This window comes from Sorex araneus, chromosome 1 (assembly GCF_027595985.1).
Source record: "Sorex araneus isolate mSorAra2 chromosome 1, mSorAra2.pri, whole genome shotgun sequence".
NCBI classification, from domain to species: Eukaryota; Metazoa; Chordata; class Mammalia; order Eulipotyphla; family Soricidae; genus Sorex; species Sorex araneus.
This window is the reverse complement of record NC_073302.1, coordinates 397,494,773-397,518,877: the sequence shown is the minus strand read 5'-3', so window position 1 is coordinate 397,518,877 and position 24,105 is coordinate 397,494,773. Positions and strand designations below refer to the sequence as shown.

Below are 24,105 nucleotides of genomic sequence, written 5' to 3'. Positions count from 1 at the left end.
CTAAGTTGTGATATTTCATCATTGAGAGATATAAGGGACAGATGATTAAAATCAAAATATGTGAAACAACAGCAAAAAGCTATATTTAAAAGTAATTACTTACTTTTATAAGTGCTTATTACATTAATATTATAAAGTAACATTAATTTCACATAAAACTACTACTTCAATGAAGTAATGGGACCTAGGAAACTAAATTTTTGAGTAATAATCATCAAACCTTTTATATGATCAATTATTGCTTTCACTTTTTTTTATTTTATTCAATCACCCAATCACCGTGAGATAGTTACAAGCTTTCATGTTTGGGTTACAATCACACAATGATCAAACACCCATCCCTCCACCAGTGCACATTCCCCACCACCAATATCCCTGGTATACCCCCCCTTTCCCACCCTCCCCCTGCCTCCATGGCAGATAATATTCCCCATACTCTCTCTTTACTTTTGGGCATTATGGCTTGCAACACAGACACTGAGAGGTCATCATGTTTGGTCCATTATGCAATTTTGGCACACATCTCCCATCTCGACTTATTCCTCCAGCCATCATTTTCTTAGTGATCCTTTCTCTATTCCATCTGCCTTCTCCCCTTCACTCATGAAGCAAGGGAGATGCAAATCAAGACAACAATGAGATATCATCTCACACCACAGAGACTGGCATACATTCAACAGAACAAAAGCAACCAGTGCTGGCATGGATATGGGGGAAAAGGGACACAGTTTCACTGTTGGTGGGAATGCCAACTGGTCCAGCCTTTCTGGAAAGCAATATGGACAGTCCTTCAAAAACTAGAAATTGAGCTTCCATGTGACCCCGCAATACTAGCTCTGGGAATATTTCCTGAGGATGCAAAAAAACACAGTAGAAATGAAATCTGTACCTATATGTTCATTGCAGCACTGTTAACAATAGCCAAAATCTGGAAACAACCGAAGTGCCCTAGAACAGATTGCTTTCACATTTAATCTTCTGGGAAGTTCTGAAGATCAAATTCAGAGTCTCACACCCCCAAACCTTTCTCATTTCATATACACTTCTCCCTGTATCATACTTCTGTGAAGCGGGGAGAGTACTGATAACTATCTAATTTCATAAAAAAAACTAACAGGAAATCGAAATCACACACTTGCTATTCATTCTACAGAATTAAAAAAAAAATCCCAGCCATTGTTGCTGCCTGTGCATCTTGCTGATTACCTAGTCAGAATCACCAATGATTAATTATGTTCTGCTTTAGAGTATCTTCTTTTGTATATAAAATTAATACATTAGGTTCTCACCACCTAGAAAATGAATAGTCTATTTACATAGGATGATGTGACAACATGTGAAAGGAAAAGCATTATTCTGCTACTCCAATGACTTACTAATGAAAACAAACTCATCACCTAAAACACAAAGACTAACTGAATGAAGAGAATTAAATGCTCTATATTTAGCAATATTTCATATTTGCATTTTTGAGAGGACATTGAAAAATGAAGGTACTGATTTTTACATAACTTGGGGAAAGGAACAGTGAGAGACCAAACCGTGGCATCATGCATGCAAGGTTTGTGTTCTACTACTGAGTTACATTCCCAATTATAATTTTTTGGGGGGAGTCGGGGGTGGGTGGGTGGCAGAAAAGGATTGGGCCACAACCAATAGGGCTCAGGGCTTACTCCTTGCTCTATGCTGGGGAATTAATACTGGTACTCTGCAAATCATACACAATGAAGAAGATTGAACCCAAGTCTGCATATGCAAAGCTATCTCACCAGTGTCCCTGTCTGTATATAAATTAAGCATAAAAAATAATAATGATGAATCAAATATCAGGAAGTTCTATGATAATGTTGCTGCAGAATTAACAAAATCAAACCTTCAGAAATAAAATAAGCTCTATATTTTCATAAACATGTGTCATACTCTAGCCTAAACTGTTAACAATCAAGAGTTTACATCTGAAAAGAAAACCTAATAAAAACAAGGTGGTATGCACTATTTAAAACAGTGTATACTTGCCTAATATTCTCCAACACATTAGAAATGAAATAGAAAGAAAGTGTAGAGTGAGGAAGGCCACACATTATTCATGAATAGAGAACAGAGGAGAGTGGGAAGGGAAAAAATGGTAGCAAGGAGACCTGGGTTTTAGACTGCAAGCACCCATGTTTTCTGCCAGGAGAGAATAAGAAACAAAGTAAAGATGTTATTCATCCCTGGGTCCTGGGGGTAGGATTTGGATCCAGCAAGAAGATGGAGATAGCTACACAATCTGAGTGCTGTGCAAGTTTATTACTATCAGAACAAAAGTCTCCCAAAAGTCTGCACATTCTGGGCATCAGTTGAGTCACCCTAGTCCACATTCTCCTTAGCCCCAGACCCCAGCACTCCCCTGCCAAGAAAACAGATGCAATTTGGTTAAAGAAAAAACTCAGCCTCTATGAAAATGTTTTCATGCTTTCTCCCTAACACCAAATATGTTATATTTGAAATTAGTGGAATGAGAATACTGCGGCAATGAACATGGTGTGCAAATGTCTTTTCAGAACAGAGGTTTGCGGCTCTTGGAGCAGAAGCCAAGAAGTGGAATTTCTGAGATACACAGAAATAACATGTGTCCATGAACAAATGACTGGATAAAAAATTACGGCACATATACACAATGGAATATTACTCAACTATAAGGAAAAACAAAAGTATATCAATTGCTACTCTGTGGATGAAACTGGAGGGTTTCACAGTGTCTGAAGTCACCCAGAAGGAGAAAGATAAAGAATGATTTCAGGACTGGACAGCCGAGTACAGAAGGTAAAGCATCTGCATGGTACTCAGTCAACCCAGGTTGGATTCCAGCTATCCCACATGGGCCCCAGAGTCTATTCAGAGTGATCATAAGCACAGAGCTAGGAGTAAGCCCTCAGTACAGGTGTGGCCCATCTTTCACACGAGGATAACTAAAGAAGCATAGTAAAGAAAAACAAATGGCCAAGGGCAACAAAATCTGAGAACTGGTATTCAAAAACTGAGCTCATCACACTGGGAGACTGGCCAGGGGTGCTGGGGGGCTCTGAGATGGGGTGAAAGGAAGCAGGCGGTCTGGTGGAGGGTGTGGTGTTGAAATGCTGTGTGCATGAGACCCTTATAATGGCTTTATAACCCGCAATTATTTCTCAACTCAAAATTCTAAAAATATATAACGAAAAAAGAAATAACCAAATGTAAATGACAACTCTCAGGATCTTTGTTGTAGTAAGAATATGCTAAAGAGGCCACGATTTGTAAACAGTAAGAGAAATGTGTATAAACAAAAGCACGCAACAAAGGCAACAAAACAAACAAAGTCCAAGTTTTTCATAATTATGACCATAGTTTACTTTTGCTCAGGGCAGGGCAACAAGTGTCACAACTTGGACTAACACTTAGAATTTTCTTTCAATGTTACTCTTGCAGATTTAGAAATGCCTTACTAGAAACAATAAAAAATAGTTCATATTTCTCTATTTAATATTAGTAACATTGCTAAAAGGAGGAGAAGAGAAATGCCAGGTCGCGATGATAGGCCCAATATTTTCTTTCTTTCTTTTTTTTTTTTTCTTTTTGCTTTTTGGGTCACACCCTGCGATGCACAGGGGTTACTCCTAGCTCTACACTCAGGAATCACCCCTGGTGGGACTCAGGGGACCATATGGGATGCTGGGAATCGAACCCAGGTCTGCCGCATGCGAAGCAAACGCCCAACCCACAGTGCTATCACTCCAGCTGGAGCAGCAATAGCACAGCGGCCAACTTGGGTTAGATTCCTCCGACCCTCTTCGAGAGTCCAGCAAGCTACCAAGAGTATCTCGCCCACAAGCCAGAGCCTGGCAAGCTACTCATGACGTATTCAGTATGCCAAAAACAGCAAGAATTCTCACAATGAAGACGTTATTGGTGCTCGAGCAAATTGATGACAACAGGATAACAGTGAGTGACAACATTGCTAAAATAACTTAATAATTATGGGTCCCATCAATTTAGAGTATCTGAATTTTGAATATCAGTCCAGATGCAGATATATTTTTATCCTGAAATGTTTTGTCAATGTAGTATGTGTAAAGATGCCTTATTTGAATGTCTTCTGACCTTAGAAATATTATTCTCAAAAAAATGAGGACCTGGGGCTGGAGCGATAGCACAGCGGGTAGGGCGTTTGCCTTGCACGTGGCCGACCTGGGTTCTAATCCCAGCATCCCATATGGTCCCCTGAGCACCGCCAGGGGTAATTCCTGAGTGAAGAGCCAGGAATAACCCCTGTGCATCGTTGGGTGTGACCCAAAAAAGCAAAAAACAAAAAATGAGGACCTCTTTTATTTTGTTTTGTTTTGTTTTCTATTCATTGCTCTATGAGAATCTGCTTCTCCACTTCTCAGCCTGGTAGGTAAAGGCATATGTATCTGTGCACATGTACTTTTAAAATGGAAAAAAATGTCTTCCGAAATACTATCATTTCAGATTGTTTCTAAAGGTATAAATATCTAAAATCTGCTGATGTGCTATATTAGTTTTTTTTTCCAGTTCATATTCATGATGATTAGGTATTCACAGGTTTGTGTGACATGTTACATACTCGGCACATAAAACTCATTACATACTTGAAGACACAGAACATTAACCATTTAACATAAATATTAAATATAAACATAAAAATAGCACTGCAACACTGTCCTCCCTTTGCTCATCGATTTGCTCGAGCGGACACCAGTTATGTCTCCATTGTGAGACTTGTTGTTACTGTTTTTGGCGTATTGAATATGCCACGGGTAGCTTGCCAGGCTCTGCCATGCAGGCGGGATACTCTTAGTAGCTTGCCGGGCTCTCCGAGAGGGACAGAGAAATCGAACCCCGAAGTCGGCCTACCCACTGTGGTATCGTTCCAGTCCAACATAAAACTAATAATTCCTAAAATATATAAATGGAAACTACATTCTGAATCACTATACCATCAATACATTTTAGGTACAGTTGTTAAAAAAGACAGTATTCAGAAAATATGTTAGGGGATGATGATGATTCTAGTTGACCTCCACTATTATATTGCTGTCCACTGTGGAAAAGTGGGCATATCAACTCTCAGCTAACCACCAATTCTCCTAAATCCTTTCCAATTAGATATCATCATCATCATGATCATCATCATGATCATCATCATCATCATGATCATCATCATCATCATCATCATCATCATCATCCCGTTGATCATTGAATTTCTCGAGTGGTCTCAGTAACGTCTCCATTCGTCCTGGCCCTGAGATTTTAGCAGCCTCTCTTTACTTGTCCTTCCCAATGATGCCACATTGGAGGCTCTTTCAGGGTCAGGGGAATTAGACCCAGCATTGTTACTGGTTTTGACACATGAATACACCATGGGGAGTTTGTGAGGCTCTCCCATGTGGGCAGGAAACTCTCGGTAGCCTGCTGGTTCTCTCAGAGAGAGAAATAGGCTATAAGATACCAGCTTCCAGAAGCTTGCTTTAAGTCTCTGGCTGTTGGCTGTTGGTGGGTTTAGAGGGCATGGGGTCAGTCCCTGGGTGTGACGGCCTAGCTACTGGAAAATGGGAAATCTGGGCGGAAGAGGCCCAGTCCCAATCCAAGCAGGCTTGAAGATCTCAGACCCAGGTCCCACACACCTGTTTCCTCTGCCAGTACCTTCATGTGTAAGGCTCATCTAAACGTGTGAAGTGCCTTGAGCATGGCTGTGGCTAAGGCTCCAGAGGTCTCCGGCCACAGGAGTTCTGCTCGGGGCAGGAAGGAAGCTGGAGCCCATCCCCTCAGAGGGGCCACAAGGAAGACAGCCAGGCACTCAGGCCAGAGACTCTGCGTCACTCTCTTCCAGGAGCTTGCTTTTAACTCCGGAGACTTAGCCACAGCCATGCTCAAGGCCCCTCCTCACATGTTCGTACAAGCCTCACGCATGAAGGTACCGGCAGAGGAACCCAGGTGTGTGGGACCTGGGGCTGAGACCTCCAAGCCTGCTCGGATCGGGACTGGGCCTCTTGTGCCTAGATTTCCCATTTTCCAGTAGCTAGGCGGTCACACTCAGGGACTGCCCCCTGGCATCCTGTAATCCCAATTAGATATCACCATATGAATTTGCCATTGGAATGTAAGCAAAATGCCATCCCTTTAAAGCATCTAAATATCTACTCCCCTAGTATTTTTCCCTTTACATGATATCTGGGAAACAGGACAGGAGTAAGAATCCCCTGCACCCATAAATGGAAGAGTAATAATGTGGACTGTAGTGGCACTCAGCTGATCCTAAACTATTACATGAGAGAAAAATACATGGTTAAATAATCTTTTTGTTACACTGGTTCAGTCTGTACCCCGATAATATGATAAATTATATGTGCTAACTTCCAATTATGGGTCAACTAATATTCCATAGGTATGATATCAATTTCAACAATTATCTGAGGTGAAATATCTTGACCAGATCATAAAGTTGCAATTAGAAGAACTGCAAAGTAGAATAATCTTAAGTATTTTTACAGGATATGTTATAATATTCCATAAAAAAAATTTATTTCCTTCAATAATGACTCTGGAGACAAAAATCAGGCAACACTTAACTTTGTATATGATTACTCACATCTCGTTCAATAGATTTCGGACACAAAATAATTACCATACAGTCCAAGAGTATCTGAGGGTTTTGAATTCTACATATAAATTTACATCTTACAATTTCTTTGTCAGATTTTATTTTTAAAGATATTCAACTTAAAGCACAAACTGGTGTTTACTTGGGGCAGTCTTGTTTTCCTGATCATACATTTGATGAATACAGCAGCAGTGTAATTAGTACATAAACCCTGTACCTATATGGGAACATATTTATTTTATTAAATGATAAGCAGCAACAGAAAAGGTAAAATATTACAATGGACTCTTATGAACCACTACTTTTTAACTCTGAACTTGCACCCAATTAAATAGTTGTTTATCCTAGGACAAAAATTTAATTTGCAAGCAGTATCTTCATGCATATTAAAAATAGCAATGTTCAATTCATAATGTTGCCCTAGGACTAAAAAGATACTACTTTTAGAGCTTAGTGCACTTTTTTAACTGTCAATGTTCACTTCACAGGCTGTCCTAAGGAATAGGATAATGCTTGTAAAGAATTTAGTACAGTACTTTAACTGTGGGCTGGAGCGATAGTGCAGCAGTTGGGCGTTCACCTTTCACGAGGCCCGAGTTCGATTCCTCCGCCCCTCTCGGAGAGCCCGGCAAGCTACCTAGAGTATCAAGCCCACGCGGCAGAGCCTAGCAAGCTACCTGTGTGTATTGGATATGCCAAAAACAGTAACAATAAGTCTGTCAATGAGAGACATTACTGGTGCCCGCTCAAACAAATCGATGAGCAACGGGATGACAGTGACAGTGACTTTAACTGTATCACTGTCATCTGTTGTTCGTCGATTTACTGGAGTGGGCATCAGTAATCTATTCCTCCCAGCCCTGAGATTTTGGCAGCCTTTCCTTACTCATCTTTTCCAACGATTGGAGGCTCTTTCAATGTCAGGGGAATGAGACCTATTGTTACTGTTTTTGGCATATCGAATATGCCACGGGTAGCTTGCCAGGCACTGCCTGCAGAAAAGGCTTTAAGATACCAAATACACTAAGACAATTTATATGTATAAATCCCCCTAATTCTCTTTTATTCTCTCACTTATTTTACCTACTTTAATAATAAGAACATTCAATTGATGGGTAACAAATTCTCTTAATACTGCTTTAAATAATGAAATAAGTAAACAGGAAATATTTCAAAACTCAAAGGCAACAGGGATAATAATACTTAAAATTTATTCACTCTTGCTCTTTAACACAAGTTTCCTAATTTGAGAAAAATTTCTCATTTGTAAAATAATGGCATTTCATTCACTCAAGGATATATATCATTATACAGAAATAATACTTTATGATGACATGAAGCAATTTTCACAAAATTACAAAGATGTTTTATTTTAACCATGCTGTCACATTGGAACTACCTCCAAGTCTTCATGTAAAGAGCTTGTTGAACACCATGTATCCAATAAAAACAATGACACTAAATTATTTGGGAGAAATTATTTTCATATTTTTCCTACATAATTTCAGCACAGGAAACTGTTACATGTTTATATTTATTTCACTCTTAGTCCAAAATCCCTAATATTAGCTTAGAATTCACTCTTAGCTCTACTCTTGTGTTTGAGTTTTGGTTTTTTATTTTGGAGTCACACCCACGTAATTCTGTACTCAGTGATCACGCCTGGTAGTGTACTGGGGGAACAAATCTGGTAGAGGAGATTGAATTCAAGTTAGTGGCATGTAAGGCTAGTGCCTTACTCATTGTGCTATCTCTCTGACTCTCAGTTCTACTCTTAACTAGTCTGTACTGTAAGATACAATGGTAAAAAGAAAAAAAGAAGAAAAGAAAATTTGATGATAAACTTTCTTTTTAGTCAAAAGGAAAGAAGCATAAAGAATTATATATATAAAGTTATGCTCTATATTCCTGTATCCAAGCACTTAAGTTATTTTTTTCCATAATGAGAATTTGTGTGTTTTTTTGTTACTGTAACTAGATAAGCCTCAGCAACAAAAATGATGGGAATTTTCTTTTTTTATCTATTTATTTTTATAAAGTTGTTCATGATTTATTACATTCAATATTCCAGCACCAATACCACCACTAGTGCATCTTCCCATCACCATTTTGTCCAATTCTCCAAACCACCCCTTAAGCCTGTCCCTGTAGCAAAACCTGAATAATTTGTTTTATAATTGTTTACTATAATTTGCTAAAAATAATCAAAAAATTATTTTATCAAAAAATTATTTTATCAAAAAATTAATCACTTTGAGAAATGTGTGTGAATATTGTTGTATCTCAGAGTGGAGCCAGTGAGCCCTTGTAGAAGAAATTACTAGCCACTTGTTACCAGTTAAGTCTTATGTGTTTATATTTTCTTATTCAAGACTGGTTGCCTTCTATTTACATCCAACCCAATGTGGTGTTCTACACCCGATTCATCAGTAGTATAAAGTTTGAGATGTTTTGTAGCCACAAATGTGGCCACATGCTCCAGGAATTCAAAAATTTTGAAATTTATTTATGAGTCTCTGGATCATGGCCAGTTAATTAGCTTATTTGACCCAAAAGCAGTTCATGGGTGTGATTGCCAGGCTTCTGGAAAAATAGGGAGATGTGGGGAAGTAACTAATCCCCAACTTCATGAGAGCCTGAAGATTTCAGTCACAAAACCCATATACCTGAGTTTTTGAACAGATCAATTTCTGGATGAGTCTCATCCCAAGCAGTGGTGTCTGACCATGAAAATGGTGGATATTGTGGAGTGTGGAGGTTTTTGGCTTCGGGGCTCTGGGTGGGTACTGGTACTGGGTGGATGCTTTCCCCCTCCGGGGTGCCCTGGGTGACTCATCCTGGCGCAGGGGGGAAGCATTTCTGCCTGGCAGGGATTTTCTTTCTTTTCCCTTATCCTGTCCATTCAATTTTGTTGTCCAAATTAAGACAAAGCCATTAATATTACCCCTCTTCTTAGTAATCTCTGTATCATCAGGCATAACAGAAATGAGAGGTGCCTTTTTTTGTTGTTTAAGATGAGCTGCAATAAAACAAATTCCCTAAGAGTGAGATCACATAATAACACCAAAAGTAAGATTGAGGTCAGCCAAGAAAGTGGTTTTTGAGGCTGCAGAAATACTGGAGGAGCTAAGCAGCACTCCCCAGAGCCAGCTTGTCTTTTATCTCAATATGTCAATAGTCATATAACTTCTAACTAAAATATATCAATTCTCATTGCTTTTACTCTCATTCCACAAACGCTTTCACTTTCCTGGAGTTGCACCTTTTATCCTGCACATCTTTTTGTATTCTAATGTATTTTCTCACAATATATTTTTACAGATCCCAAGCACCAGCTTAAAGGGACTTACATATATCTTTGTACCCCCCCCCCACATACGTAGATTTCATTTTATTAGTAGAGTGTTGGTTCTCTGGAAAGAAAGAGTGTGAGTACCAAGCTCTGAATAAGTCCTAGACATATTATGTACTAAAACAATATTAACTAGAATTTAATTTAATCATTGTTATTCATGAGGCACAACTTCAATTTCATTATTTATCTCAACTGATATTTCATTGTGCTCAAGATGTTTTTGACTTAAATAAAATTACCGTTATTTTTTGTTTTTGTTAGACTTATGGGTTATAACTGATGGTGTTCAGGGACTACTCCAGCCTCTGTGCTCATAGATCATTCCTGGAAGTGCTCCATAAGCTACATACAGTGCTGAGAATCCAACCACGTAGGCTATAAGCAAGACAAGCGCCTTATCCTGCCTTGTTATCTCTACAGCCCCATGGTGCCTACAATTGTTAATATTAAGTTTCTGATTCGGGGCCAAAAAGATAGATCAAATTGCTGGAGAAGAACCATGCAGGAACCACAAGCACTGCCAAAGTAGCCCCAAGTATTGTACCAGGAAGAGTAATCTCTGAGGACTGAACGAGTATAGCTCTCAGAAATCAAAGCCGAGACACAAAAGAAAAAAACTTTTGTTTTGGTGCTAGGAATTGATCTCCGGGGCTCATATATGTGAAGCAAGACTCAATTATTGAGCTATTTTCCTTACCTGAATAAGATGATTTTAAACTATTTTCTTAATAAAGTTTCTTTATAAGGGGCTGGAGTGATAGCACAGCGGGTAGGGCATTTGCCTTGCACGCGGCCAACCCGGGTTAGATTCCCGAAATCCCATATGGTCCCCTGAGCACTACCAGGGATAATTCCTGAGTGCAGAGCCAGGAGTGACCCCTGTGCATTGCCGGGTGTGAGCCAAAAAGCAAAACTAAATAAATAAATAAAGTTTCTTTATAAATTTCTATTAGTATGAGAGAAATCATGTATTTTACATCCTTGGAGGAAAAAAGTCTCGTGTTTATCATATAAATCTCTGACTATCCATGTACATGCATGGAAATTATGGTCATCTCACTGCCCATCAGGTTTTGGGAATATAAAAGGCCCCACTATATCTCTAAGTATAAAGGTGAAAGTCATTTCATATTGTTACATTTGCTTATACTGAGCTGGAAATGGTGAAACAATGTTTTAAAGTGACATTTAAAATACTATAAGTCTTACAAAAGTTAAACATGTAAATTTCTCACAGGAAATAGACTATTTAAGATGTATATACATATTTTAATGACTAGCAAGTTCAAAATCATATTAGAGTTTTATAGTCATTTCATAGATCAGAAGAAAAGCTATGTTTTATGTTGTCTCCTTGAATCAAAATGTTTAATAATCACTACTGTCTAGTAGGCTTCTAAGCAGTTTTTAACTATTCTGGAAAATAAAATCTATTCTCAAAGAATAAAAATGCATTCCTACTGGAGATATTTAAAAGAATACTTTACAATTTAAAATCACCTCTAAAGTAATTCTAAAATATTCTCTGAAGAATGAAAAGAGAACATTCCATAGGGGAGACAATGCCACATTTGGACTCCTGGAGGGGAGGCCTGTACATAAACTTAAGAGTAGCACTGCACTGCAGCACTGTGGTCCCATTGTTAATCGATTTGCTCGAGCGGGCACTAGTAATGTTTCCATTGTGAGACTTGCTGTTACTGTTTTTGGCATATCGAATACGCCACGGGTAGCTTGCAAGTCTCTGCTGTGTGGGTGGGATACTCTCGGTAGCTTTCTGGGCTCTCCAAGAGGAACGGAGGATTTGAACCTGAGTTGGCTGCATGAAAGGCAAACACTCTACCCACAGTCCTATCGTTCCAGTCCACTCCAACTTAAGAGTGCAGTATGAAATTCATTCATTGTAAGCACGTTTTTTGTTCAGAGTATCTAACAATGTCATGGTTCTCCCAGGAATTTCTCTACCAGATCCATGGGATAAAGCATACCAATATAAAACAGAGAAATATGGTTTCTGCGAAAAAAAAGTAGAACTGCACTGAAATTAAAGGAAGGAAAAACAAGCTAATTTGAATTTTACTCACATCAACAAGTTGATTGACTCCACTTGCTGTTTTTGCCAATGTGACAAGGTCCTCTTGCATCTTATCCACCCATGACTTTATTCTGCATAAATCAGAAAAGAACATATTTTATTAGTTTTCTGGCATATTAAGACACAGAACACTGTTCTGCATCCATGCTACAGATAATTAGTTAAATTGTCATTCTTTCGTCTCACTTGTAGAGTTCACTACATGTACTCTTGCATTCCACAAATTACAAAGCCAGTGAAACTTTCTTTAGTGTACAAACTCATATGATGCTTAAATACCATAAATAAAGAAAAAAAATTATACAGATGTGCTGCAAAATATGAATCTTCCTTCCTTTAATTTCCATTAGAATCATAAATGGATGGTTCTAAACTAAACTTTATTTTTTTTTTGTTTTTTTTTTTTTTTGGTTTTTGGGTCACACCTGGCGATGCACAGGGGTCACTCCTAGTTCATGCACTCAAGAATTACTCCTGGTGGTGCTGGGGGGAACCATATGGGATGCTGGGATTCGAACCCGGGTTGGCCGCATGCAAGGCAAACGCCCTACCCGCTGTGCTATTGCTTCAGCCCCTCTAAACTAAACTTTAGGTTACAAGTCCTGTAAATACTCTGTGTGCTATTTGTAGGATATCTATGGAAACACAAGAAAATATAATAAATATTATATTATATATAATATTATAATTATAAAATTATAATATTATATTTAAATATAATACAAATATAATGTTATGGGTTTTATTCTATATTTTTATATAACTATAATATTATATTATATATAAATATATAATATAAATTATATATTTTATATTATAGTCTCCTTATTCCATATATATTTTTATATTATAGTCTCCTTATTCCATTACCACAGGAAAAATGGTTCTCAACATGTTGATGATAGAGTACTTTTTTAAAAATTTTAAAATCCCCTCATATGGTTCAATGCATATTAGTCATAATTCATATGCCTTTTTCTTTGATCACAGGACAAATCTTCTTTCATGCCATTAAAAACATTCTATAACATGTTTTTATTGTCACTGAATATCCTATTATCTGTACCTTACAAAATACCTTTTCTGTGTACAAAACTTCAAATTAATTCATTTCCTTAACAGGACACTTAGATTTACAATTACTGAATCTAAGTTTGAGTTTCAATTTCATATGTCTACCTTTCATATATGCAGTCATTTTAGATGAATGCAGTGGAGATCTTAAAATATGGGCTATAGATATTAGACACGTTTAGAAAAACCTAAATCAGTGACTTTACTATTTCCCGCTATTAAAGATGATACAAATACCACAAAATTTTCCTTCTTCAAATCAATAAAATTTAATTTATAATCCTTTCACATTATTATTATTAATCCCCAATCTTTGGTGAAAAGATCTAAAGGTGTATTCTTTTCTGCACATACAAACATAAACAATTACTAGCAAAAAAGGCAAATTATTTAAATTTGAGTTAATTCTGTCAAAATATCTATATTATCTCTATCTTATTTCTTATTTCCCTTACTTCTCAAAATGTTATTAGTACCAAATATTTTCCTCCTTTAATAACTATGTTAGACAGCTGGGGTAGAAAATTACTGTCTTATTAAAAAAATGATTTTTATAATCCATAATTGTTTTACTGAAACATGTATCTTCTTCAACTCCACCCCTTCTTTCTTTAGATACATAAGAATTCCAGTACAACTACAAAGTTTCCAAAAATGACTGGATGAACTTAAATTCAATAGGCTCAAAAACATTTTCATTAAATGTGAGAGGAGGGGCTGGAGTGATAGCACAGCGGGTAGGGTGTTTGCCTTGCACGCGGCCGACCCAGGTTCGAATCCCAGCATCCCATATGGTCCCCTGAGCACTGCCAGGGGTGATTCCTGAGTGCATGAGCCAGGAGTGACCCTGTGCATTGCCAGGTGTGACCCAAAAAGCAAAAAAAAAAAAAATGTGAGAGGATATAGTATACATGAAAAATGGATTTACATGATCTATAGGAGAACATTTTTTGTATATGTATATATTTATCTATATAAACTTCCACACAATGAATGTAAGGAATAGTAATTATTTTAAATGTTGCATGAATATAATTTCAAAATGTAAGTAAAGTTAAAGGAAATTAACTTGGAAAAGAGCATGAAAGAAATTTATAGAGCTATTAAACCTGGCTTATCATGCTATGCTATTATAGACTGTGGTGCTATAAGTTGGTAGATATGTTTGAAAAGACTATAAATGCTAATGATCTTATTACTATAAATGGATAAATATTAAGAACAATAAATCACAGTAGAGAATGGTTAGGAGAAAAGACTACTGACACCATTTTCTAATTCAGAGGAGACATTCCATTTCTCTAAGCAGTTACTTAACTAATTCTAAAATACAGAAAAAAATGAACTATGCCGTCTTAGGTATTATTACCAACATTGGCAAATAAGAAGTGTTAAACATCCCTTTAGATTTACACATTCCTCAAGACAAACAGACGCCATGCTTTGGGGTAATTTACTCTGAATTACTGTGGTAAGATGTATATAAGAAATAAAGAGAATCACTTCCACTTAGGGAAAATTGCAGAAGACAGTAAAGAAGCTTTTCTGCAAATAGAATCCACTGGAAGTGAGATATGAAGGAGAAGTTTTTTTTTTTCCCTTTTTTTTTTTTTTATTGAATCACCAAGTGGAGGGTTACAAAGTTCTCAGGATTATGTCAGTTATACAATATTCAAACACCCTTCCCTTCACCAGTGCCCATCTTCCATCACCAACCCCCCCAGTATATCTGCCGCCCCCTCCCATCTCCCTAGTCCCCACCCTTGTACGTGATAAGTTTCACTTCATTTACGCTTATCTCGATTACATTCCATGTTTCAACACACAACTCACTACCGTTGCTGGGGTTTCCCCCCAAAAAGAAAAAGACAGTCCTATTGCCAATGAGGCATTTGATAGTTCTCCATTACTTAGAGTACAGAGATATTAAGTCCTGCTGTTTGTTACATAATTTTTCTTTTTCCCCCTTGCCCCGTGCCACCGAGTTCACGCCTGTTTAGTAATCGCCACGCTGTCTGACAAAGGGAAAAAAACCGAAGAGGATGGTTATTTCCCGTCATCAGCCGGCGTGGGGCTCTGGCTTAGTTGTTAGTCTAGTAGAGTGTCTGCAAGCAGTTTCTGGAACCAAAGGTCTTGCGCTGATATCGGCTCCGGCTCGAGATACCACCAGCGTCCCGCTGGTCCATGTACCTAATTTTTCCCCTTATTTCCCATTCCCACGCCACAAGGTCTGTTTGCTTAATGGACATCACACTATGTTTGACACCACGCCACGTTTCTTCCCGAGAAAGAAGGATATTTCTTCTCAGCCGGCGTGGGGATATAGCTTAGTTCAGTCTAGAGAGATGGCTACCTTTTTGATTGCCTTCTATATTTCAACAAAATACTTACTATTCTTGTTAGGATCACCCACAAAAGTCCGACCCATTAAGAAGGAACCATTACATATTGCTGATACTAAGATGACATGCGGCCGCGCGGTTTTGGGTTTCTGTCTAAAGTCCAGGGAAAAAGTTGAAGGAGAGAGAGAGAGATTTCCGCACGGGGGACCTGGCAGAAACTCTCAAGTCACATACTGCAGGTTGCTGGTGGGCTGCTGGTGTCCCAAGCAGCTCCCTCCTCTTCGTCAGTCATTCTGGGGGTGCGGACGCGGAGAAATGGGAAAGCCCACGTGGCTGCACTCTCTTTAAGTGTCCGATGTGGGCGGAGACCGGTACTTCCCCGCCCTCGATCCCCCGCCAGCCGCGCCGCGCATTTGGGTGCGTCTCTCCATTTTGTGCTCAGAAAAGTGGGGTAGATGCTGTGCTGTGCCCAGGAGAAGTTGAGGGAAAGAGAGAGAGATTAAAGAAAAAAAAAAGAGAAACGCCGGGCCCCCACTCGGGGGACCTGGCGGAAACTCTCAAGTCACATACTGCAGGTTGCTGGTGGGCTGCTGGTGTGCCAAGCAGCTCCCTCCTCTTCGTCAGTCATTCTGGGGGTGCGGGCGCGGAGAAAATGAAGGAGAAGTTTTGACAAAATTGAAAAAGAAAGGAAGCAACAATGACTACAAAGGGAATGTAAAATAGTGTTCATTTTACATCAAGTTTTGAGCTCCAAACCCATTCAATTGCCTAGCCTGAATGGCAGAAATCCAATATGGATTCAGCAATGATACGGATAGAGGCAGAAGTAAATTATGAAAAAAAAATAAATGATTTTTTATAATAAATTATTTTAAAAAATCAGGTAAACAGATATCAGATATCAGATCTTCAAAAATATTATAATGAATCCGACTTTTGTTCTCAAAATAATGGAGAGAAAATGGAAAATGTGGAATTAAAGAGTAACAAAGTCAAGTAAATGTACATGAACATGATAAAATAATTTCCTGACAGTGAAGTGGATGTTAGCTTGGAGAGGGAAGAGAAAGTAAAAAGAAAGACCTAGATAAGAGATATACAATAACAATGATTCATACTAGTTTTATAGCAGTGAGGAGAGAGAAATAGAAAGGAATTAATGTCAAGTACAAAAAATTACCTTAACAAAATTTCTGAACTACAAACTACAAGATTATATGTATTACTGGATAGAGTGAGTGAAATAAAAGATTTTCAGATGACTCATAAAGTTTTCCACTGAGATAAAAGGGTACTTGATATAACAAGTATAGGAGAACAACAGTTGAGCATTGCTCCTTGTGGTGTTATTGGTCTATTATAGTACTTGAGAGATTCATCTACAGATCCCTAGTAGGCAATGGAATGCACATACATTTGGAGCTCAAAATATTTTCCACAGAATTTAAAGATTTGCTAATTACGCATGTTTATTCAAGACACTTGTAAATTGATGCATGATTCCCAAAGAGGAGTATCTAGAGAAAGGTGGAAATAAACAGTAACTAGAAATCTGGAATACTACCCTTAAAAATGAGAGAGAAATCTGTATAGTCAAAATAAATGAGATCAAGGACAATGATAACACTAAATCAAGAGAAGGGAGTTTCCAGAATGATGTTTGAGGCAAATGAGGAAAAACAAAATAGAATCTAGCAAAGAATAGAGAATGAATAGTCAGTACTTCTTTGACTGTTTGTGTGTCTGTTTTTAGAAAAGACATGGCATGTCTCTAAAGGGAATGGCGAGTCAGAGGAAGGAAAAGTTTATCAACAAACATGTCTATTTATTAATAAAGCAAGGTTTCAAATGACACTGGATTCATTAGGCTTCTCTCTGCTCAACCTTTGTATTTCTAATACAAGCATGTGAGAGATGAGTAAAGCTATGATCATAGGACAGGGATAACCTCATTCATGATAAGCAGAAATAACATGTTAACAATGATGGGTAATCTAGATAACTTGCTGTGGTTGGAGGACCTGCTCGGGATGAGAGATGCATGCCAAAAGTAGACTACAGATTGAACACAATGGCCACTCAATACCCCTATTGCAAACCACAACAAGGAGAGAACAAAAGGGAATGCCCTGCCACAGAGGTGGGGTGGGGTGGAGGGGATGAGATGGGGGGTGGGAGGGATACTGGGATCATCAGCGGTGGAGAATGGGCACTAGTGGAGGGATGAGTTCTGGAGCATTGTATGACCGAAAAACAAGCATGAAAATATGTAAATCTGTAACTGTACCTTCAAGGTGATTTACTAATAAAAAAAAAACCTACAAATAAACAAAGTATTACAATTAAATAAAAAATAAATAAATAAAATAAATAAGTGTAAATAACTTGAGCAACTAGATGAAAAGCTAAAAGAGTTCCGTACTTGGTGTTCTTTATTAGGCAATATATATGAAGAGAGGGTCATTGAAAAGTGAGTTGGAGACTTAAAAGATCAATGGCTGAAAGTATCTAAGGACATGCCTATACATTGGTTTTCCTTGTTACTAATCAGTGAGGCTGTGTGAAAGTTCTCACCATTAAAGAATTGGAGGTAGCAAGATGAGAGAGATAAAAACACTCAGATGAATATGAAGCAGATACCAGCAGAGAGGGGGGAAAAGCACAAGAAAAATTGAATTAGAAAGCTTGAAAATTGCAAGATCTCTATTCATTCCAAGTAACAAAATCTACCATCGATAATCATAAATGCAACAGTACTATACCCATAAGCAATGCCTATTTTCTAAATTAATTTTCTATGGAACCAAGTATCAGATTACAATATTTCTAGGGAAAAGTGTGAAGTGAAAACACTATACTGCCAAACTGCAAGTCACTCTAATGTCCTGGGGTTTGTCCTATTAACGTTATTAAAGTATATGCCAAAAGACTAATTGAAAACAGTAGCTCAGATATGCATATTCCACTTAAAGTAAAGTCACTTGAAACATTCTTTTCAAACAAAAGATTCCTAAAACCACTGTTAAATAAAACATATTGGTCTTAGTTTAATTGCTGGCTGAAAATCTTTCAGAAATAGCTGCATATTATAAAACTTAAGAACTGAAAAAAGTGAGCCAATGTTTCTCTTGTTATAAGTGTTGAATAGAACTTGATTATTAGTGATAGGTAAAGTGTTTCCATGAGAAAACATTCGATTTTCAAATCTGTGGTGTCAGGAACACACTGTTAGAAACATAATTCCCTTGCTTCCGGTCTTAAATGGTAAGAGACTTCAAAGTTAGAGAACAGGACTTGAGCATGATTGATGATCAGGAGAGTAAGGAATTAATGACATTTGTAGAGGAAAATGGTGAGAAATTCGAGCAACTGGACAAGTGGTCAATGTCTGTATCGAGTACAAACATTTGCTTTTTTGCTACCCACTGTCTCTCACTTTGCCACTCTCCTCCTGGATCTATAGATTCCTTCACTCTGGTGAACCATGACCCTGGTCTCTCTTCTCTTTATAATTGTCTGACCATTCTACTCTAAACTTGAGGATGTTTTGTAACTTATAACCAGCTCTTAAATCATTCTCTTCTATATTAGTACTCATTCAAGTGTCATGACCTTATATATTATCTTTATAGATATTATCCCTACATGTGAACCCCCATTCTACTTTTTTTGGTTTGGGCCATGCTCTCCTTTGCTCAGGACTTACTCCTAACTCTGTGTTCAGGCATCACACTTAGTGGTGCTTAGGTTATAAGTGGTATCAGTCACTGGTCAGCTGCATGCAAGTTAAGTACTCTACCTGCTATACTATTTCTCAACTCTTCTCCCATCCACTTTACCCACAATTTGCTAGGTCATTCCACTGTGTGTGTGTGAGGTGACATAGTATTTACTGAGAGAAGTTGTGAGAGGAGCGCGAAAAGGGAAAAGGTATTCAAGAAACAACACTTCTTTTCTGGAGTGAAAATTAAAAGCCAGATCATTTCATTTTTATATCCCATCATTCTTTTTCAAAGTATCTGTAAACCTGAACTGTTATTTCAATCCCAAACTACTCTCTTGGTTCCCTCTGATTGCCAACACACCCTCTTAGCTATCCAAGTCCATGTCATCACTGTTTTTCATCTTATTCCTCCTCCAATTTGTTAAATAGTAATAGTATCTCCGTGCCCTTCTCAATACATTAACCTCTAAGCCACAAGAGTCCAGTATTTGTTCTTTTATCCCATTCTATAAACTATGTCCCCTTTCCACAGGTCAAAAAAATGAACATTTAGAGAAGCTAAACAAGGATTCTAGATTCCTGTTTTCTAAGGTCTTTTATTGGAACCAATTCAGGCATTCCTCTCTGTGATGACCACTTCTTTCCATATTGCTTTTATCCTAAAGCTCACCCTGAGATAAATTTTCTATCTTTAATATAAACAAATACATTCCAAAAACACATCCACAACCACCCAAGTTTACCATATTCTTGGCTATCCACTAAATGCACAATTGTATTCTGAGCTTATTTTCCTCTGTTCTTTTTTTTTTTTGCTTTTTATTATTATTTTTTTTTATTGAATCACCATGTGGAAAGTTACAAAGCTTTCAGGCTTAAATCTCAGTTACACAATGCTCGAACACCCATCCCTTCACCAGTGCACATATTTTTTTTTTTTTTTGCTTTTTGGGTCACACCCAGCGATGCTCAGGGGTTACTCCCAGCTTTGTACTTAGGAATTACTCCTGGCGGTGCTTGGGGGACCATATGGGATGCCGGGGATTGAACCCGGGTCGGCCACGTGCAAGGCAAATGCCCTACCCGCTGTGCTATCGCTCCGATCCTCTGGTGCACATATTTCACCACCAAGAACCACCTAAGTTTTATTATCTCTTTTCTTCTGCCTAGTTTGGGCTCCTTTGTTGGCTCTTTTCTAAAATCTTAAGCCATGAGGTCAAGTTATTTACGTGGGCCCTCTCTTCCTTCCTGAGATATGCTTGCAGAGCTATAAATTTCCCCCTTCACATGGGTTTAGCTGCGTCCCACATGTTCTGGTAGTTTGTGTCTTCATTCTCATTTGTTTCTAGGTACCTTTTGATTTCTTCCTTGATTTCCTTCCTGAACCACTCATTGTTCAACATCGAGTTGTTTAATTTCCAGGTATTTTATTTGGTTTTCTCCGTCTGTACATGATTAACTTCTATCTTCAGTGCATCATGGTCGGAAAAGATAGCTGATACAATGTCTATCTTCCTGATTCTGTTGAGGTATGTTGTGTGGCCCAGCACATGGTCTATTCTGAAAAATGTTCCATGTGCACTGGAAAAGAATGTGTATTCCCTTTTGGGGGGATATAAAGCCCTATACAGATCTATTAGCCCTCTCTCTTCTATTTCTTCCTTCAAAGCCAGTATTTCCTTGGTGGTTTTAATCTTCTTGACCTATCCAGGGGTGATAGGGCAGTGTTGAATTCTCCAATTATATTGTGTTGCTCAAGATGTCCTTCTTAAGGTCTGTTAGCAGTTGTTGTAGGTATTTAGCTGGTCCCTCCTTGGGTGCATACATGTTTAGGAGTGTGATTTCTTTCTGCATATCCCTTGAATAATAAAAAATGGCCTTCCCTATCCTTTCTAATCTTTTTCAATCTGAAATCTATGTAGTCTGATACTAGTAAGGCAAGCTCAGCTTTTTTGAGAGAGTTGTTTGCTTGCAGGATTGTTTTTCATTATTTGACTTTTTGACTTTTTGATTGTTTTTCATCCTTTGAGTCTGTGTTTGTTCTGGTTATTCAGATGCGTTTCTTGCAGGCAGAAAAATGTTGGGTTCAGTCTCTGAATCCATTTTGCCACTCTGTATCTCTTAACTGGTGAATTTAGACCACTGACATTATGAGAGATTATTGTTATGAGATTTTGCGCCATCTTTCTGTAAGAGGTTATTGTGCTTGTACGGGTTCTTCTTGTGTTACAATAGCCCCTTTAGTCCTTCTTTTAGGTTTGGTTTTGAATCTATGAAGGTCCTGAGCTGTTGTTTATCCAGAAAATAGTGTATCATTCCTTCGAATTTGAATGAGAGTTTAGCCGGATAAAGTATTCTTGATGAAGCATTCATTTCATTGAGTTTTTTTCACTATATCCCACCACTGCCTTTGGGCTTGGAGGGTTTCTTCTGATAGGTCTGCTATGAATCTAAGGGGTGCTCCTTTGTATGCGATTTCCTTCTTCGACCTTGGGAATGGCTGGTCGGGGGACATCACACACCTGGGTCAGAAGAGAAAACAGCTGCGGTGCTAGGGATCGGCGTGCCACCAGTGGAGCAGCCGTCCAGGGGCTGGGTGGGGTGGGGGGTGGTAGGGAAAGTCTGGGTCCAAGACGCAGGCTGGGATGTGGGAAGGGCGGGTCGGGGGACGTCCTGTGTTCTTTCATGATTAAATGGATATAGTATTAATTTTATCCATCACTGAATCTTACGTTTCTATGAAAGTGCTTTTATATATGCATATAGGACAGAAGGATTAAATAAATAGAAAAGTGTTTTAAAATTAATATGACTGCATTGTTTTTTAAAAGCATGAATGTTTCTATTTAGTGCACATATAGTAAGTGATTTATCGGCCAAGTTGTCTATTTTATCTATAATCCATACCAGAATAAAAAAAAAATTTTCTGTAGCTGTTAATCTACAGATAGCACCTACTTTCAACAAACAGCAAATTTTGAACAAATCAACTTAATACTTAAATGTAAAATAGAAAGTTACCTTAATAATAAAGGGACTATCAAATCTTTACAATTAATAATTTATAGTAAATGTCATAGGAAAAATTAGTCTTGAAATCCTTCCCTTCCCCTATAATTCATTAGAGTCAGCTGACAATGTATGCTACTATTTCTCTAACTGTTCAATGGCGTCCTTAGACACAGTTTGATTTGAAAAATTTACTCTAGTATCCTTGAGGGTTAAGGAAAAAACTTATTGAATTATTCTGATAATTGTCAACATCCCCTACATTACACTTAATTTTCAAAAACAGACCAACTGTCAAAAAACAGAAAATTTTAAAATGTAAAATTTGTTTTCAGTTTGTTGTTTTTTTTTTACAAAAAAAGCACTTGCCATAAAATCAGTATTTTTCCTTTGAGATTTGTCTGTAATATGGCTTTCAAAAGAACAATGAATTGTGGAGTAAATTATTTTTTTAAGAGTATGCAATCCACTCCATTTTTCATTTATTTGAGGACTATCAATTTCAAAACAGCACAAATGACACTGTTGCAGTGTCATCTATTGCAGACTCTAACAGTTGAATAGGAAGCGTCAAGTCTATACAGTTATCTAGAATTGTTTTAAATGCTATAGACAGAATTTGCTTTTTTACTAGCAGCAACACGGAACAAAGTAATTGCTAAAAACCATCATAAGATCCTACGCAAACTAAGTGTCCTTTTTCTTACTATATTCAATGTGGTACATCTTTGGAGAAGAGAGTGTGTGTGAATTTAGTTATTAGTAGGAAGAGTCTCTAACAGACGGCTTTCTTCCATACCCTCCTGAATAATTCCATGAGCAATTATCATAAAGCAGAGAAGGGATAGGAATCATACTAAAGAATCAAGGAACCAAGAAGGCTGCTTCAGCACAGGATTTAGAAGATTCATGGTAGGAAAATGAGAGGAGGGGGGCTTTGCCCATTGGAGTCTTGTCTAAGAACAACTTTGTGTATGCCACTAACTGCAAATAAATCATTTTACTTCACGTGTAGGAGAGTAAGAAATATAGTTATGTCCTATTCATCTGGGGAATAATTAAAGTACCTCAAGATTTCACAACCTGATCATTCCATCAATTTCTATTATTGTTTGTTTGTTTGTTTGAGGACATATCTAGTGATACTCCAAAATATCTGGCAGTGCTCAGGAGACCATGGGGATGGAACCCAGGAGTTGAGCATTCAAAGCATGCACTCTAGCTACCTGAGCTACCCTGCTGCATTCCCAATTCTCTTCATATACAAATAGCTTATTAATAAATACGAAGGAACAAAACCATGTTTCAAGTTATCCACTTCCTATTAATTTCCCTTCAATGTCAAATTGCTCCTAGTTTTGATATATATAAACCTACAGTATTCTTATAGTTAGAAAAATATAATATTAATAAGCCAACAAGTTTAGATAACTTAAACACACTATTTTGAATGGTTCTATTAAAAGATGGATAACAGTAAAATGAAAACAATTTAATATGGTAGAAGGAGTGTTAAGTATCTACAGTAAATCTAGAACTGCTTGTGAGATCCTGGTTATACCAGAGATGTTATTCCCAACATTTCAAAAACTGTTCTCAATTTAAACCATTTCTCAATAAAGTGCTACTTTGTTTCTTAAAAGCTGTTTCATCTTGTAAAATGCATTAGTATTCCATGTTCATCAAAGTGGAAAAATCGCAAAAAAGATCCTACAATCTGAATCGTAAGATGTTTATGTTCCCCTGAGTTCATTTTTTGTTGACCTTACATAACTCTCATGCAACTGTGTGTACATGTGTTTATAAAATTAATGCATTTACAAATACACACACTTGTATTATCAAAGACCAAAAATATACTTCGTG

The 24,105-nt window shown here is 37.7% G+C and overlaps 1 protein-coding gene across 2 annotated transcripts in view; it reads right to left on the bottom strand.

Moving 5' to 3' along the window:
• The window catches only part of CACNA2D1 (calcium voltage-gated channel auxiliary subunit alpha2delta 1), a 459,233-nt gene that overhangs the window by 355,986 nt on the left and 79,142 nt on the right, over positions 1-24,105 (bottom strand). For both annotated transcript variants that reach the window (XM_055124139.1, XM_055124138.1), the window contains exon 2: positions 12,080-12,161. In XM_055124139.1, the coding sequence (XP_054980114.1) occupies positions 12,080-12,161 (82 nt within the window). The remainder of the gene's footprint in view (positions 1-12,079; positions 12,162-24,105) is intronic.